Source organism: Cyprinus carpio, chromosome B22 (genome assembly GCF_018340385.1).
Source record: "Cyprinus carpio isolate SPL01 chromosome B22, ASM1834038v1, whole genome shotgun sequence".
Classification (NCBI taxonomy): domain Eukaryota; kingdom Metazoa; phylum Chordata; class Actinopteri; order Cypriniformes; family Cyprinidae; genus Cyprinus; species Cyprinus carpio.
The window spans coordinates 25,281,913-25,298,602 of NC_056618.1; the positions used below are offsets into that span (position 1 = coordinate 25,281,913).

General features: G+C 39.0%; 2 protein-coding genes across 3 annotated transcripts in view; one reads left to right on the top strand and one right to left on the bottom strand.

Moving 5' to 3' along the window:
* rex1bd (required for excision 1-B domain containing) overlaps positions 1-559 on the bottom strand; it is a 3,893-nt gene extending 3,334 nt beyond the window's left edge. Inside the window, exon 1 of the mRNA XM_019123844.2 lies at positions 412-559. Within this exon, the coding sequence (XP_018979389.2) occupies positions 412-414 (3 nt within the window). The 5' untranslated portion in view covers positions 415-559. The remainder of the gene's footprint in view (positions 1-411) is intronic.
* A 1,932-nt stretch (positions 560-2,491) lies between these two features.
* The window catches only part of cpamd8 (C3 and PZP like alpha-2-macroglobulin domain containing 8), a 40,763-nt gene continuing 26,564 nt past the window's right edge, over positions 2,492-16,690 (top strand). Inside the window, exons 1-20 of one of the 2 annotated variants that reach the window (XM_042748949.1) lie at positions 2,492-2,713; positions 5,686-5,831; positions 6,013-6,035; positions 6,654-6,819; positions 7,416-7,468; positions 7,880-7,897; positions 8,536-8,590; positions 8,750-8,863; positions 9,163-9,247; positions 9,333-9,441; positions 9,919-10,146; positions 10,253-10,423; positions 11,735-11,863; positions 11,945-12,140; positions 12,373-12,548; positions 12,674-12,823; positions 12,898-13,056; positions 13,148-13,290; positions 13,394-13,456; positions 14,788-15,016. In XM_042748949.1, coding sequence (XP_042604883.1) covers positions 2,622-2,713; positions 5,686-5,831; positions 6,013-6,035; positions 6,654-6,819; positions 7,416-7,468; positions 7,880-7,897; positions 8,536-8,590; positions 8,750-8,863; positions 9,163-9,247; positions 9,333-9,441; positions 9,919-10,146; positions 10,253-10,423; positions 11,735-11,863; positions 11,945-12,140; positions 12,373-12,548; positions 12,674-12,823; positions 12,898-13,056; positions 13,148-13,290; positions 13,394-13,456; positions 14,788-15,016 — 2,505 coding nt within the window. In that variant the 5' untranslated portion in view covers positions 2,492-2,621. Of the gene's footprint in view, positions 2,714-5,685; positions 5,832-6,012; positions 6,036-6,653; positions 6,820-7,415; positions 7,469-7,879; positions 7,898-8,535; positions 8,591-8,749; positions 8,864-9,162; positions 9,248-9,332; positions 9,442-9,918; positions 10,147-10,252; positions 10,424-11,734; positions 11,864-11,944; positions 12,141-12,372; positions 12,549-12,673; positions 12,824-12,897; positions 13,057-13,147; positions 13,291-13,393; positions 13,457-14,784; positions 15,017-16,690 lie in introns of both variants that reach the window. The other variant, XM_042748948.1, reaches the window with a different exon arrangement.

Sequence of the window (16,690 nt, forward strand, 5' to 3'; positions counted from 1 at the left end):
ATCCTGCTGAAAAACAAACAAACAGAGTCTGTAATGGTTTTACTGGTTATAATGGGACTTGTATTGGTTTTAATGGTAACTGTAATAGTGCCTGTTGGTAACTGGTCTCCTTCTGTTGGTGGCTTGTTAAAACCACTAATTCCTAATAGAATATGTCCCAAAAAAATTAATGGTTTTAATGGTAAAAAGATGATGATTTGTAATGGTTGTAATGGTATTTTTTTATATTTTTTTTTTTCATGTAATAGTGAGAATTGGTCCTTATAATTAAGTGTTACCAACCTTATTCTATTCGAATTCGAACTTCTGTATAGACTAGCTTTAGCAAATTCGCTACGTTGTATATATTTCTATTCATTTAATATTCCTAAATGTGATTATAGGATACAAGCTGAGTTCAAACGAACTTACCATGTTGCTTTAACTGTGCTTTCGGTGTTTTCGTAGCTTGGCAGATATATATTCAGACCAGCAGCATGTGTATATTTCGTTTAGTCACGCGGCACACTGTTGCACTCACTTCCTGTTTGGGTCCGCGTAATAGAACGTCATGTGACGTCACCTCAATGCTAATGTACTGGGACAAAAAAAAAAAAAAAATGTATTTTCCAATTTTTCCAATATTCATATAACTCACACATAAAACACTAAAATAAGTAGAAAAATGAAAATGGCCACTTATTTAATTATAAAGAATTTCTTTGTCGTTTTAATATTCCCATTACCTCTAAAGACCTTGCTATTGTTTTTGATTCCATACCGTTTGGAGTTATTAGACTGTTTCAGATGACCCCCAACCCTTCTGTTTACCCTTCTTTAGATCATACTATTTTTCTGCCTCTTCTTCTACTAAATCAATACGTTTGTTATTTCTTAATGATTTGTATCAATTCCAAATATTAGGGTTTAATAGAATCTAACCTGAGATGAAATAAGTTTTTATCCTGTTAATATTTTCTTAAAGAAATATAAAAAAGGTATTGATACAAACTGTTCTTTTTGCACACAGCACACAGAGACTATAGTGCATTTATTTTGGCACTGCCATTAGCCTAAATTGTTGTGGAAAGATCGCTCCTTATTTGTTATTGAGAATATTGCTAAAGATTTTTCTCTACTTTGGGAAGATGTTTTGTTTGGATTTGTTCATTCGAAAGAGTGCTTTTACAAATAAATAAATAAATATATAAAAAGTAATAATAATAATAATAATAATAATAATAATAATAATAATAATAATTAAATGATACTTACTTGATCTCCTTATCTTGTTAACAAAATTGTATATAAATATAAATTCTCATGTCAGAAGCCAGTTTTATGTTTTGCTTGATGAAAAACAGCATTACTTTGGGACTATTTCTAACTCATGTAATAAGAAGGCTTTAAAAACAGTTGAAATCTGTAAGCTATTTAATTTTTTCCTTTGTATGTAATATGTTTTGTTTCATTTTAACCCCTGTCTAGTAATTTATTTGTTTTTTCATTATAATTGTTTTATTTAATTTTCTTCTTCTTCTTATTATTATTATTATTTTGTATTGTAACTGCTTTTTATTGGTTGATATAATGTTCGTAATAATAAAAAAAAGACTTAGAGGTCCTCCATTTTTACGTATAATGGCTTGTGACTAAGCAAATAGAGGCATAATTTCTTAAAATCATATAAAAATATAAATATTTATAGTAATATTAAATTTATATTCTTATTAACAATATGTATATTTTCTCTACAATGTTCTCTATAAATACCGTTTTGAATTAAGTATTAATTCAGTATCTTAAAAACATGAAACTATCATTTATAAAAACGTTGTATCAACACAACGCTAATATTAGCTGTCTCGTGCTAAAGGACCAGTAGGGGGCGCCAGTGTCCTATATTAGGCTAAAACCTTTACTGCGCTTCCATATCAAAACGAATTCACATTAGGTTGAAGTTTTATATCTTAAAGCTATACTTTTATCATGCCAAGATATATGTGAGAAACGGCTCAGTTATATAATTTTTAGGTTACACTATTGCAATGAGTTATATTCATCACATGCATTAAATTAATGCATGTCGCTAAACATAAACCGACGAAAGCATTCGGATCTCTTCGGTCTCATTCGACCGGACCAGTGTAGCTTCCAGGCGGCGTTGCAGGGACAGTGCAGTCTTGTCTCTGCTAGCTCAGAGGGGCTCTGTAGACTTGTTCTGACACACCACTGAATGAGACAAAAGCCTGGAGAGTTCAAAGGGGCAAAAGCAGACTGCCCCGGTGACATTAAAGGCTGTGGAGCTCAGCGCACTGGATCTGATGTGCATTAAATACCGTGCTACGCGAGGGGTGGGGTGGATGGACATAAGTTTAAATGCTGAAATATGAGCAATCGGAACTAAGGCTGAAAAAAACAACAAGCAAAGACGCAACACCTGCAATTGTGAAAAAAAATTCAAAAAAAAATCACTCGCTGCACCGGAGGCTCGAGAATTCCAATAAAAAACGTTGCACGCGCTGCACCGGAGACTCGCGCTTTCCCCTCGTGGATACTTGAGCTTGCACTCGAAGTTTTAAGAATATTTGTGGAATAGCTACACGCCGGAGAGTCTCAACACAAAACAAACGAGGGACAAAATGAGAGAGTTACATGTGCACCACAAATCCTGGACTCTGTGGACTGTGTTCATGATGTGTGTGATAAGTGGAGTTCATTCACAAGAAAGACAGTAAGTATGTTTGTAGCGCTCTATCATGAATGATACCGAACCGCTTTTTTTTTCATTTCAAGCATGAATGCCTAAAAAAAAGACTTCAGTCAGGTGATAACGGCATCCTCAGTAGTTTGTCGCGCGCCTGTGGAAATGTTTCATTGTGCAACAACAAATAAACTCATATATAAACTGATGCATGTGGGTGTTACTAACAAATAACATGTAACGCGTTGCAAATATATAACTGCTACCAAAAAGTCAATGCATTTACTAGTGTAACACACCATGGTTAACTAATATGGGATCCTCTTCAAATACGTTTTCATGTACTTGCCAAGATACTACAGTTTTGTTGTACTTTAACTGCAGTGTTTGTTATTTTGATAGAAACTATGGTTACCATGGTACAGTACATTTTTGTAAAGGGTGGTACAGTTGACATTGTTATTTACAAACTCCCAAGAGATGTTCTTTCAAAACAGCTCATTGTTATGTTTCATAAATAACAAGCATTTAAAGTTTATGTCATTGTCTTAGTCACAGATTTCTCACAAGAAGCTCATTTTTTCAGCTTTAATGCTGCTATTGTAATGAAGTAAATGTATGAGCAGAACCCAATTTTTTCTACTCATGTTCTCAAGAATACAATCCAGTTCGCTTTCCCAAGGGCATATTAGAAGACTGTGGTCTTTATACTTATAAAAGGTTCTTCAGTGATTCTTTTGTAGGACACTGAGTTCATTTTTCTTATCAAGTGCCATTTTCACTGTAGGGTTCTTCTTGGTTCTTTGAGAAAATTACATTGATAGTAATGTTGTTGCCCAAGTTTTATCACTTTTATTGATGCTGGAACCAGATTTCTTTTGGTAATTATCTCCAGCGTCAAACAATAAGTTGACAAGAACCTTGTTCGAACCGCTTAAAGATTGGTTGACAGGAATCTTGACCTGTAGAAGTCCATGAATTTCATCCTTCATACCAGGGCTGGGCAAAGATCAGTGCCAGTGTTTGTACCTAACAAAATAGATCTATCAAACAAAAAAAGAATAAGAGGTCAATAACCAGCTTGCCCTCTCCGACAAAGAGCTACATTCTCTTGAGTCAGCCAGTAGCTGTACTTTCCTTCAACAAGATAGTGCTATCATGTAAACACTGAATAGTTTTATGCCCACCGCACACATGAGAGTATTGTGAGATCGGGAGGTGAGGATCAAATGCAGTTGATTCCTCGTAGATGCCTTGGAAGGGATTTTCTCATGCCTTGAGACTTAAATTGCTTCTGGCCTCACTGAACCGTAATGCCAACCACCTGATATCTCACACTCAGGCATGCTATTAAACTCAAGGAAAACCACCCACACCCTCATACAATGGCATGTAATGGTTCAGAGAGTCACCTTCCAAATTTTTCTCATCGTTTAAGGTCACAGGAACCAAATTTGTTACTGGATTTGTGTAAGTAGTCTAGACAACTTAGGTTCCAAAGAGGTGAAAAACACTTACAGAATTAGGTTAGAGTTGGTTAATTGTATAACAACATTGGCTTGACCTTTGTCTTGACATTTCTTTGAGAAAGTCCTATTAGTTTTAATTGCATTGACCCCCAAAATTGGGTTTTATGCAGCCCTGTCTCTTTCTTTTAAGAGTAAAGGCCAAACATTTAAACAAATCACCAAAAAATGGTCTAAACCCTGCAGAGGTCAAAACTAATTTGTCAGTTTGAACTAAAATCAATTACTCCAGAACTGTAGGTGGCGCACTCAACCTTTAAGAGGCAACGTTGCTGTTCAGCATCTTCTTTGAATAGTCTTTTTTGCTCAAAATATTTGCAGCAAAACAAGTGTGTCCAAAATCCCCCCCACCATACACTCATTCATGGTTACCTACATTAGTCCACTAATATAGTTCACTTGTAGAAGTTAATGAAAATGAGTAAGCGAATTTGAACACTGAGTGCACAAGAAATAGTCGCTTTTGCATTGTTTGTGCTTTCAGTTTAACCTTAACTGTCACCGTCCCACATCAAAAACAATACCAAAACCTTTTATAATTTTGCCTAAATGTTTTTCTTTTTTATTATCAACTTCAAATTTGGAACATTACTTATTTAGACATATTGCTTTAATTTTATAGCAATTTTTAGAGTAAAACCGATTATGTAAAATATTTGTTTTCTATCAAATATAAAACTTTATAGTACAGTACATTTTCTTTACAGTAAATGTAAACTTCTGTAATGTATTCATATTTTAATTTTTTACATTTTTTTTAATGAATTACAACAATTTAAGTTCGAATTGTGCATATTAATGTCTGCGTTTGGGGGGGTATCAAATGCACGCCCTAAAAAATGTGGAAGTGACTCTCTCTCTGCATAGAGTCCATTCTCTAGCCGTTGATTGTACATTATTTGTACATTCATTATTTCAGTGCATTATAGGAGTGCACTTGATAATGTCCACTACAAATGGCTGTTTCCTCAAATACTGCACTATGTTAGGGTATGGTGCGTTTTTAGACACAGCCCTAGTCATGGTCCTGCAAAGTGCATTTGGAGCCTTTTCATAGTGGTCAACCCCTCATTGTAAATTAAGCAACAAGAGCAATTTGTTATATTAGAAGATGTTTTGGTAGGCTAAATTGAGTAGTCGGGGCCATAGTGATCAGCCTTGGTGCTGAATATTCACCTTGCGCCCTAATTTACAAACTGACTATTGATCTGAAATTTATTGTTTCGAGATCAATCATATGGTTCCTCCTTTCTCACAACACCCAACATGGGCAACAAAGAATCACAAAATACTTGCCAGTTTGTGTTTGAACTTCTGATATTTGTTTGATGTTTTCCCAAGTAAGGTGGGGACCCTTATTTGTTTGATTTGTGTGTCCTATGATTTCTAGACAAAACAAAGTTTTAGTGTAATTGCTACCTGGAGTCTTGTGATGTAAACACACACAGCTGTTCCTCTCCGTCCTTTGATTCACAGAGGTTACCTGATTGCCGCACCATCTGTGTTCCGTGCCGGTGTGGAAGAGGCAGTGAGTGTGACCATCTTCAATGCAGTAGAGGGCACACGAGTGCAGCTCAGTGTCAAGAGTGAGATTCTGGCTCATAGCCATGGCATTGTACGAGGTAAGAATTATGTTGGGTATTCACATAAATTCAATATTGCTCAATACAGCATCTAAAAGTAATGTCCAACAACAGCTGTGGTGCCAAGAGCTCCTCTTTCCCTAATAAATTAATGCTTTGATGCAGAAATCTTGGTGCTTGTGCAGATTTCACTTAACCTGTCATTTCTTTTTCATTTCAGATAAAGGCACCATCAAAATAAAGGTGAGCCAATCATAAGCCAGTTTTAGCCCATATAGTCCTTAAAGGGATAGTTCACCTAAAATTTAAGATTCTGTCATTAATTACTGACCCTCATGTCGTTCCAAACCCATGAGACCATTGTTCATCTTCGGAACACAAATTAAGATATTTTTGATGAAATCCAAGAGCTTTCTGACCCTCTCAAAACACAACTGACACATTCAAGGCCCAGCAAGATAGTAAGGACATCAATAAAGTAGTCTATGTGATATCAGTTGTTCAGCCTTAATTTTATGAAGCTACGAGAATATTTTTTGTGCATAAAGAAAATGCAAAACACGCATGTGTCAAGTCTGACTGAAGTTAATAAGGACCATTTTAACAATGTCCCTACTAACTTTCTGGGCCTTTAACATGGTGGTTACGTTGCTGTCTATGCAGGGTCAGAAAGCTCTTGGATTTCATCAAAAATATCTTAATTTGTGTTCCAAAGATGAACGAAGGTCTTACTGGTTTGGAACGACATGAGGGTGAGTAATTAATGACAGAACTTCCATTTTTGGTTGAACTAACCCTTTAAAGTAGCATCTGCACTGAGCTCAATGAGACCTTTATGCCTAAAAACCACAATGTTCCTAGGTGCCGTCAGATCTCAGAGGCCAGGCACATCTGAAGGTTTGGGGGAACCGCCAACTCAATGAGGGTGGCTTCATCTTCCACAACCACACCACTGTGACGGTGGACAGCAAAGGCACAACTGTTTTCATCCAGACCGACAAGCCAGTCTATAAGCCCCGGCAGAAAGGTCTCTCTCCTTTCACCAAATCGAAATGAGTTTCTGATGATGCTAACTATGTTTGTCTTGCTAAATGTCTCAATGCTGTTGATATTGACTGTGTTTAGATTACTAGCATACTACATACACACTCTATACATCCTAATGTTTTAAAAAAATGCCTAAAGTAATGTAGCACTATACATTCCAAAAGTAGATTGTGACATTGCTGTCACATGACCTCCATACAATTCCATTTTTTTTTCTTTCAAATGAATAGTTACATGGCAATTATTATTACATTTTAAGTCATAACTCTTACCATTCTGGTTAAAGATGTTTTAAAAAACTTGGCCGATATAACTTCTGATTCATTCCTTACACTAGAAATGAAAGGCTGTTAAGTGCATTGCACTGTGGGTCAATATTTTATATCGCATGGTCTGTTACATATTGCAGAATTTGGCAGATGTCATCTGAGTGTTCTGTGCATACAGAAAATGTGCTTGTTTTGCACACTGTACCTCCTGCATGCTTTTCCAAACAAAGCCAAATAGTGTCATGAATAGCTTTGCGAAAGAAGTTGAATTTAAATGAATTACTGCATGTTTTTCTCTCCCTTCTAGTTCTTATAAATGTATATGCTGTTACACCAGACCTGAGGCCAACCAGTGAAAAGGTGAAGTCCTGAAATTATGTGCTAAAATGTTAAATGATGATTTGTATTCAAGGATCATTGTCTTATTTAGCATTAGCAGTGTTTATTTAGTATCTTAAATCTTATCTTGCAAACATTTTTAGAAAGGTGCAATAGGTAGCTTAGCTCTACTACCTTCATGCACAAACCTAAAAACACAAATTACAGAAACATGTTCACCAGAAACACTTAGAGACAAGTTTTTTTCCAAAAGTGACTCCAGCTATAGTGTGTGAACCATATCCTTTTTGAAAACTGGACTGCTAAAGATTGCACGCTAGCAAAACTTCTCTCAGATGCAGGATTGATTCAAATCTTGAGGAGATAAAGTAGCTGTAGTTATACAGTTTGTCGTCCTTATCCCTCTAATCACTTCTTTGTTTTGTTTTACAGATTGAAGCTTACATAGTGGTGAGTGGAGGCTGTGGGGTGGACACTGCTCTGGTAGGGAAGCATGGTTCGAGTGTTTCTTTCCCAGCAGGGTCCATGTTGCACAGCTATAGAGCTTCACAACTGGTCGCCGGTGTTGGGTTTGACCCCAGAGCAGGCGACTAGGAAGATAAAAGGGAGCAAGTCTTCCTGGGGCGTTGCCCCCCACTGCTCTGTGCTTAGCTTCCATCTCTTTCCCACATGCTGCTTGGTCTTTGAAGCGTCTCTGGGGCAAACACTGTTGCACAGTTCCAGAAAATTCTTCTGAAAGCTGTGTAAATGGTCAAAGGGGGACCAGAAAAAATGTTTGCTATGTATGCAATGTTTCATGTTTATGTTAGTTTGGCACCGTCGGCCTCTGGCTCTCGCTGGAGGAAGTGTCAGTTGGGGTGTGTGTAGTTTTGCCCTGATTGACGGGCTCCTGGAGTGTTGACCGTTTGAGTCAGGGTGAGGTCAGTTTGTTTGAAAGCATCATTGGATTTGAGACATGTTTGCTTAAGCTTGATTCTTTGCTGCTTTTTTATGAGTGTAAAGTGGCCTCTGGATTTAAGGCAAGCAAATAAGCAAGAATGGGACTATTTTTACTACATATGTTTAAGATTACCACTTTGTTTACCTAGGACCCCAGAGGATCCCGCATAGTCCAATGGAAAGATCTGAAGTCTGTATGTTGTGGTAAGAATTGTTACTATTTATTCCTTTGACTGTAATCAGGCTTTGGTATACTTTAATAATCTTGCAATCATTGCATAATGACACTGTACAACTTTACTTTATGTGACTGTCACCATGATATGTAATAAGCTTTGATCACCATAATATTTTCTCTTATAGGAATTGTCAATATGAGCTTTCCACTATCAGACCAACCAGTCTTCGGCGAATGGTTAGTCTTCGTGGAGATGCAAGGCCACACGTACAACAAGTCGTTTGAAGTGCAGAAGTATGGTAAGGAGTGTTTATTATTTTTAAAAAACTGATTCAAATAAATGTAACCACACAATACAGTAAATCGTCTCTAAAACATAGAAAATTAATAACACTTTCTAAAGCATGAATCCATAATATACTATCATTTCAGGAACTCATGTTTTTACAACAAGGACCGTTTCGAAACAAAGGACATTTGTTTTTTGCATATTGTCAACTAAAATGTTATTGTTGACTAAAATTTCCATTTCAGTAAAAGTGAAATGGACAGAAACCAATAAATATGATTGATTTTAGTCTGTTTTTCTCTTGAACAGTCATGCCCAGGTTTGAGCTCATCATTGAGCCCCCTCCCTACATCCGAGACCTCAATTCATGTGAACAGGTCACAGTCAAGGCAAGGTAATAGGACAAGAACCTGCCTGACACCTTAAGCTAGTCATTTTACAAAGGCCTTCAATTTCTTACTCACCCTGCCTTTTTCCAGGTACACCTTTGGAAAGCCGGTGTCGGGCAAATTAACAGTTAATATGACAGTCAATGGCATAGGTTACTACAGACATGAAGTTGGCCACTCAGTGGTGAAATCAATGGAGGTGAGTATTTCTCTGCTGAAAAGTCTTGCATATGTTCTGCTTTGCATGCTGTTGTCTCCATGAGGTTCCTTAACTTGCTCAACCAGTGAAACTTCTTTAGTTGAGAGATTTGTAATCATGGCTGCACTGGTCTACTAGGGCTCCATCCCAAATGCCAGCCTCACCCTTTGCGGTCCACCTTTAATTTCACACTTGTAAAGACATGCAGACTGTTGAGTAGTAGTCCACTGTAATGTCTAGACCAGCACAAGCTCAGCAAAAGGAGACATTGCTGGCATGTGGTTTCCACAGAGGTGTAGTCCATAGCCACTCCTTGTTTGCATGGACAAAACTGCAAGTCCACATTAAAAATTTGGATAGGGGCAAGATTGACAAGTAAACCAACTAGTCCAAGTTAGTCTTTTTAGTGCTCTATGTCCTTGTAACATCAAAAGTAAGCAGCAACTCTCTGCAACAAGTTTCTTTTCTTCTACATAGATTAAAGGCTCAGCCACTTTCAGGCTCTGTGTGAAGGACATGATGCCATTAGAGGTTACAGACCATTTCCGAGGTGCAGTGAACATGTGGGTGACAGTGAGCAGCGTGGATGGTGGACAGCAGACTATGTTTGATGATTCAACGCCTGTCCACAAGCAGCTCATTGACATCAAGTATTCCAAAGATACTCGCAAGCAGTTCAAACCTGGTCTGCCCTACAAAGGGATGGTGAGAGGAGGATCAGTCTTCTGGTAGAAAACAGATGATGTTTTCTTTTATCCTTTCTGCTAATCAATGCTAATTTGGAATGATCGTTTTTCACCACTGACCCCAGATTGAGGTGACCTATCCTGACGGGAGCCCAGCGGAAGGAGTACAAGTGCGGGTTAAGGCCGAACTTACCCCGAAGGACAACATCTACACTAGTGAGCTGGTCTCAATCAATGGCAAGGCCACTTTTGAGATCCCCTCCATCCCCACAGCTGCCCAGTACGTCTGGCTGGAGGTCAGTGGGAGGGATTAGGAAATTTGGTGGACCCTTCTTTTAGGGGTGGTGAAGGGTAGCCAACCTTCCTGCAGATTTGTGTTCTGCTCCAACACACTTGCCTGTAATTAACAAGTATTCTTTACACCTTTATTACCTGATGAAGGTATTAGGAAGGTATGTTTGTTCAGGGTTGGAGCCAAACTCTGCAGCCCTCCAGCAGCAGGATTAGTTACCCCGACTTGATTCTTAACGGGTTAGTTCACCCAAAAATGAAAATTCTGTCATTAATTACTCACCCTCGTGTCGTTCCAAAGTTGTAAGACCTTCTTACATCTTCGGAACACAATTGAAGATATTTTTGATGCAATCTGAGGGCTCTCTGACCCTCCCTTAGACAGCAAGGGGACTACCACAGTCAAGTCACAGAAAAGTACCAAGATGATCGACAAAGTTGTCCATGTGACATCAGTGGTTCAACCGTAATGGACACACACACTTGTGGATGCACGTTCACGACAGTAACATGATGCAAGGCGCTGACCCAGATGCCACCACATGCTTGCGTCATGGTACTGTGGTGAACACACGTCCATTACAGTTGAATCACTGATGTCACATGGACTTTTTTGTCGATCATCTTGGTACTTTTCTGTGCCTTGACCGTGGTAGTTCCCTTGGTAGTTCATTTTAGGGTGAACTATTCCTTTAAGAGCTTAGGTCAGTAGGTTCAGTTCCTGAAAAGTTATAGTTGCATGAAGTAGTACCATTGTTCAGCAAGGTACATGACTCCCAGGTTGCTCAAGTGCCATTAGAACAGTTCCTCTAATGTAGGGGTGTCCAAACCTGTTCCTGGAGGGTCACTATCCTGCCGAGTTTAGCTCCAACACCAACACATCTGAACCAGCTAAACAAGGTCGTAAGACTCACTAGAAACCTCCATGCAAACGTGTTGGATCTGGTTGGATCTGCAGGACACTGGCCCTCCAGGAGCAGGATTATATACCCTTGCTCTAATGTCACTTTCACACTAGAAGTTTTGATCTAAACCTGGAATTTATTGACCATGAATTTTGGTTTGTTTGATCATTGAGAAGGACTTGTTTCAGGTAAACACTAAGTATCCACATATGCATCTGTGTAAATCTGGAGTTTGGTGTAATATGCTTTGTGAAAGATAGGAATGCAGTCTGAAAGAGAAGTACTATTAATTGTTTTTGTATACCTCTTCACCAATATTTTGGTAGTAGTAGCACCAAATACAGTCCAAGTCACAGTACCTTCTATTTCTAATTTTCAGATTCAGTTCATTTCTTTTCTTTTTGCTTGCAGTCAAAAGTGACTGCCATTGATGGCAGGCCTGCAGGAGACCAGTATCTGCCCAACTATCTGTCCATCAGTAGCTGGTATTCTCCTAGCAAGTGCCACATCCAGCTCCTAAGTCCCAGTGCTCCTCTTGTGGTAAGAGACACTGCCAATATAATTAGCGATGCTTGATAAGACAAACAACCTTTAATCATGGAAGCACCTGTTTGTGCCCAGATTGGACAAGAAGCAGAGATCTCCTTGAAGTCCACCTGTCCCTGTAACTTCACTTTGCACTACGAGATCGCCTCTCGTGGGAATATCGTGCAGTCGGGTCAGAGACATGCCAAGAGCATGGCCCACCGTGAAAAGAGAGCTACAGTCACCTTTGACACAAACATTCACACCACCGCCAAACCGCCACGAGACTCAGGTCAGTATTATTGCAATAACAGCAATATGCTTTTTTCAATTTAGTGACTTTAGGGCACTTTTGGTCATCAAATACGTTGTTTTTAAAATACTGTTTTTGCATTGTTCTGAGAATAGTATTGCTTATTTCATTAAGTCATTGAAGCTTACCTTTAGCTCATAAAGGCACTATTCTTCCTTTTTTTCCCTCCCCATTTTTTGTCTGTCCATCTTTATGTCCTCTGTCTGCCCAGACTCTGGTGTGTCCTCTTCTCAGGCTGAAACAGACAGCTGCGTATCGGTTCTCAATTTCAATGTGACTCCTGCCATGGCCCCCCTCAGTCGCCTGCTGGTCTACTATGTTCGGGAAAATGGAGAGGGGGTGACTGACAGTCTGCAACTTCCTGTGCAGCCCCGTTTCGAAAATGAGGTGGGCTAGGTTGAAGCTCAATGCTTAATAATCTGGTTAATAATTTATTAAAGGCAGAGTTCACCAACAGTTCTTTCATTGTTCACACCTTCATCTTGTTCCAAACTCGTGATTCTTGTCTTTAGGTCTCTGTGTCTTTGTCCTCAAACGAGTCGATGCCGGGCAGTCCAGTCAGCATTAAGGTCCGAGCAGAGACTGGCTCATGTGTGTGTGTAGCTTCTGTGGACAAAAGCATGTACCTTCTCAAACCAGGCTTCCAGCTCACTCCTGAAAAGGTTGGTTCCCATATGAACCTTCAAACATGTCACCAATAGCTCAGAAATGGTCTTAACAATTTATGGGTTTGCAGGTGTTCAAGGAACTGGCTGAATTTGATGTATCTGATGCTTTTGGGGTACCCAAAGATGAGGGACATTTTTGGTGGCCTGGCTTGTCATCGCGAAGACGACGTTCCTCTGTGTTCCCATGGCACTGGGACATCACTAAAGATGCCCGTTTTGCTTTTACGGTGAGAACATCACAGTCTACCATTTTTCAAAAAACATAAACCTCTAGTTTAGATATTAATGGGCTAATATGTTTATGTAACTTTGTTGTAGGAGACAGGGCTGGTGGTGATGACAGATATGGTGAGTCTGAATCACAGGCAGAGTGGAGGGATATACACAGATGAGGCCGTGCCCGCTTTTCAACCGCACACCTCCACCTTGGTGGCAGCTATGCACTCTCGATCTGGGACACGGTATACATGCTTGCAGTTTCTTAAATTATAAGGTTAATCTCACAGGTGGTTGTCTCTAAGGTCAGTAAGAGAGTTGTTTCTTATGTCAGTGTGTATTTTTCAGGGCAGAGAACCGCAGGCGTACGTTCTTCCCAGAAACATGGATATGGCATTGCTTTAACGTCAGGTAAGAAAATAGTACTTTGCTTAAGTAATATTATATCAATTTAAGATTTCTTTTAAAATATATATTTTTTTTGTCATTAATCACTAACCACTATGTCGTTCCAAACTTGTAAAAGCTTCATTCGTCTTCGGAACACAATTTAAGATATTGTGGATGAAAACCGGGAGGCTTGAGACTGTCCCATAGACTGCCAAATAAATAACTGTGTCAAGGTCCATAAAAGGTATGAAAGTCGTCGTCCGAATACTCCATCTTCCATCAGACGTGCAATCTGGGTTATATGAAGCGACGGGAACAATTTTTGTAAGCGAAGAAAACAAAAATAACGACTTTATTCAACAATTCCTTTTGCTCTTCTGTGTCATCCGCGCCACAAGGATGCACTGTTTCCACGTGTATTTAGCTTTGATATTAAAAACAAAACAACACATCCTTGTGGCGTGGATGATACAGAAGCGTATACGCAGCATACAGTGATACGGAGAGACACAGAGGAGACTGCTGACAAAGGAATTGTTGAATAAAGTCGTTATTTTTTGTTTTCTTCGCTTACAAAAAGTGTTCCGGTCGCTTCATATAACCCAGATTGCACGTCTGATGGCAGATGGAGTATTCTGACGACGACTTTCATACCTTTTCTGGACCTTGACACTGTTATTTATTTGGCAGTCTATGGGACAGTCACAGGCCTCCCGGTTTTTATCCAAAATATCTTAAATTGTGTTCCGAAGACGAATGAAGCTTTTACAAGTTTGGAACAATATGGGGGTAAGTGATTAATGACAACATTTTCATTTTGGGGTGGAGTATCCCTTTAAGCATTTAATTGATCAAAAGTGACAGCAAAGACTAAAAGATATGTATTTGAAACAAATGCTGTTTATTTGAAATCTTTTTTTTAAAGTATCATGAAAAAAAAAAAGAATCCTATTTGCACCACAATTGTTTCAACAATGATGATGATAAGAAATCTTTTTTAAGCAGCAAATCTGCATATTAGGATCTTGTGACACTGAAGACTCGAGTAAAAATGGCTACTGAAAATACAGCTTTGCCATCATAGGAATAAATTATACGTTAAAATGTATTCATATAGAAAACAGTTTTAATCCCAAAAATGCAGCCTTGGTGAGTTTATATGTGTGTGTGTGTGTGTATATATATATATATATATATATATATATATATATATATATATATATATATATATATATATATATATATATATATATATATATATATATATATATATATATATATATATATATATATATATATAAATAATATACAAACACATAATTTTTGCAAATTGTAACTTTGACTGACAGCAGTGTTACTGGAGAGGCTGAGTTACGCTTGGACGTCCCTGATTCCATCACCACATGGATGACGGAGGCTATCAGTCTTTCTGCTGAAAAGGGTCTGGGCTTGGCTCAGATCACAGAGCTGCGCACATTCAAGCCCTTTTTCATCGACTTCACCCTGCCATACAGCGTCGTCCGTGGTGAACAAACCAAAGTCCCATTGACAGTGTACAACTACCTTCCTACGTGTGCAGAGGTGTGTGCATGTGCTTTTACGCAGAAAAATACATCAACATTTGCCACAATCTTAAAAGGGTCATGAACCTTTTTTATTTTGTACTGTTCTGTGAGGTCCACTTATAATGTTATCAAGTTTTACATTAAAAAAACATCAGAATTTGGAAGCAAAAGGCTATATTCGGTCCTGTTTCTACCCCCAAATCTGAACGCTCTGCTTGAATAGACGTGGCAGATTGTAGACTCGGGAGTGAACGCCCACTGCTATGATTGGCTAAAAGTTGTTTATGTTTGACAGTCTACATCCTTCAGAGATGGACGCTGCACTGATTTAGGTTTAAAATGCATAAACACTCCGTACATATCAAACGATCTGTTTAATCGACAATAGTGACCATGTAATGAAAACAATATACATTTACAATACAGGTCCTTCTCAAAAAATTAGCATATTGTGAAAAAGTTCATTATTTTCCATAATGCAATGATAAAAATTAAACTTTCATATATTTTAGATTCATTGCACACCAACTGAAATATTTCAGGTCTTTTATTGTTTTAATACTGATGATTTTGGCATACAGCTCATGAAAACCCAAAATTCCTATCTCAAAAAATTAGCATATTTCATCCGACCAATAAAACAAAAGTGTTTTTATTATACAAAAAAAAAGTCAACCTTCAAATAATTATGTTCAGTTATGCACTCAATACTTGGTCAGGAATCCTTTTGCAGAAATGACTGCTTCAATGCGGCGTGGCATGGAGGCAATCAGCCTGTGGCACTGCTGAGGTGTTATGGAGGCCCAGGATGCTTCGATAGCGGCCTTAAGCTCATCCAGAGTGTTGGGTCTTGCGTCTCTCAACTTTCTCTTCACAATATCTCACAGATTCTCTATGGGGTTCAGGTCAGGAGAGTTGGCAGGCCAATTGAGCACAGTGATACCATGGTCAGTTAACCATTTACCAGTGGTATTGGCACTCTGAGCAGGTGCCAGGTCGTGCTGAAAAACGAAATCTTCATCTCCATAAAGCTTTTCAGCAGATGGAAGCATGAAGTGCTCCAAAATCTCCTGATAGCTAGCTGCATTGACCCTGCCCTTGATAAAACACAGTGGACCAACACCAGCAGCTGACATGGCACCCCAGACCATCACTGACTGTGGGTACTTGACACTGGACTTCAGGCATTTTGGCATTTCCTTCTCCCCAGTCTTCCTCCAGACTCTGGCACCTTGATTTCCGAATGACATGCAAAATTTGCTTTCATCCGAAAAAAAGTACTTTGGACCACTGAGCAACAGTCCAGTGCTGCTTCTCTGTAGCCCGGGTCAGGCGCTTCTGCCGCTGTTTCTGGTTCAAAAGCACATGCCTGTGCACGGTGGCTCTGGATGTTTCTACTCCAGACTCAGTCCACTGCTTCCGCAGGTCCCCCAAGGTCTGGAATCGGTCCTTCTCCACAATCTTCCTCAGGGTCCGGTCACCTCTTCTCGTTGTGCAGCGTTTTTTTGCCACACTTTATCCTTCCCACAGACTTCCCACTGAGGTGCCTTGATACAGCACTCTGGGAACAGCCTATTCGTTCAGAAATTTCTTTCTGTGTCTTACCCTCTCACTTGAGGGTGTCAATGATGGCCTTCTGGACAACAGTCAGGTCGGCAGTCTTACCCATGATTGCGGTTTTGAGTAATGA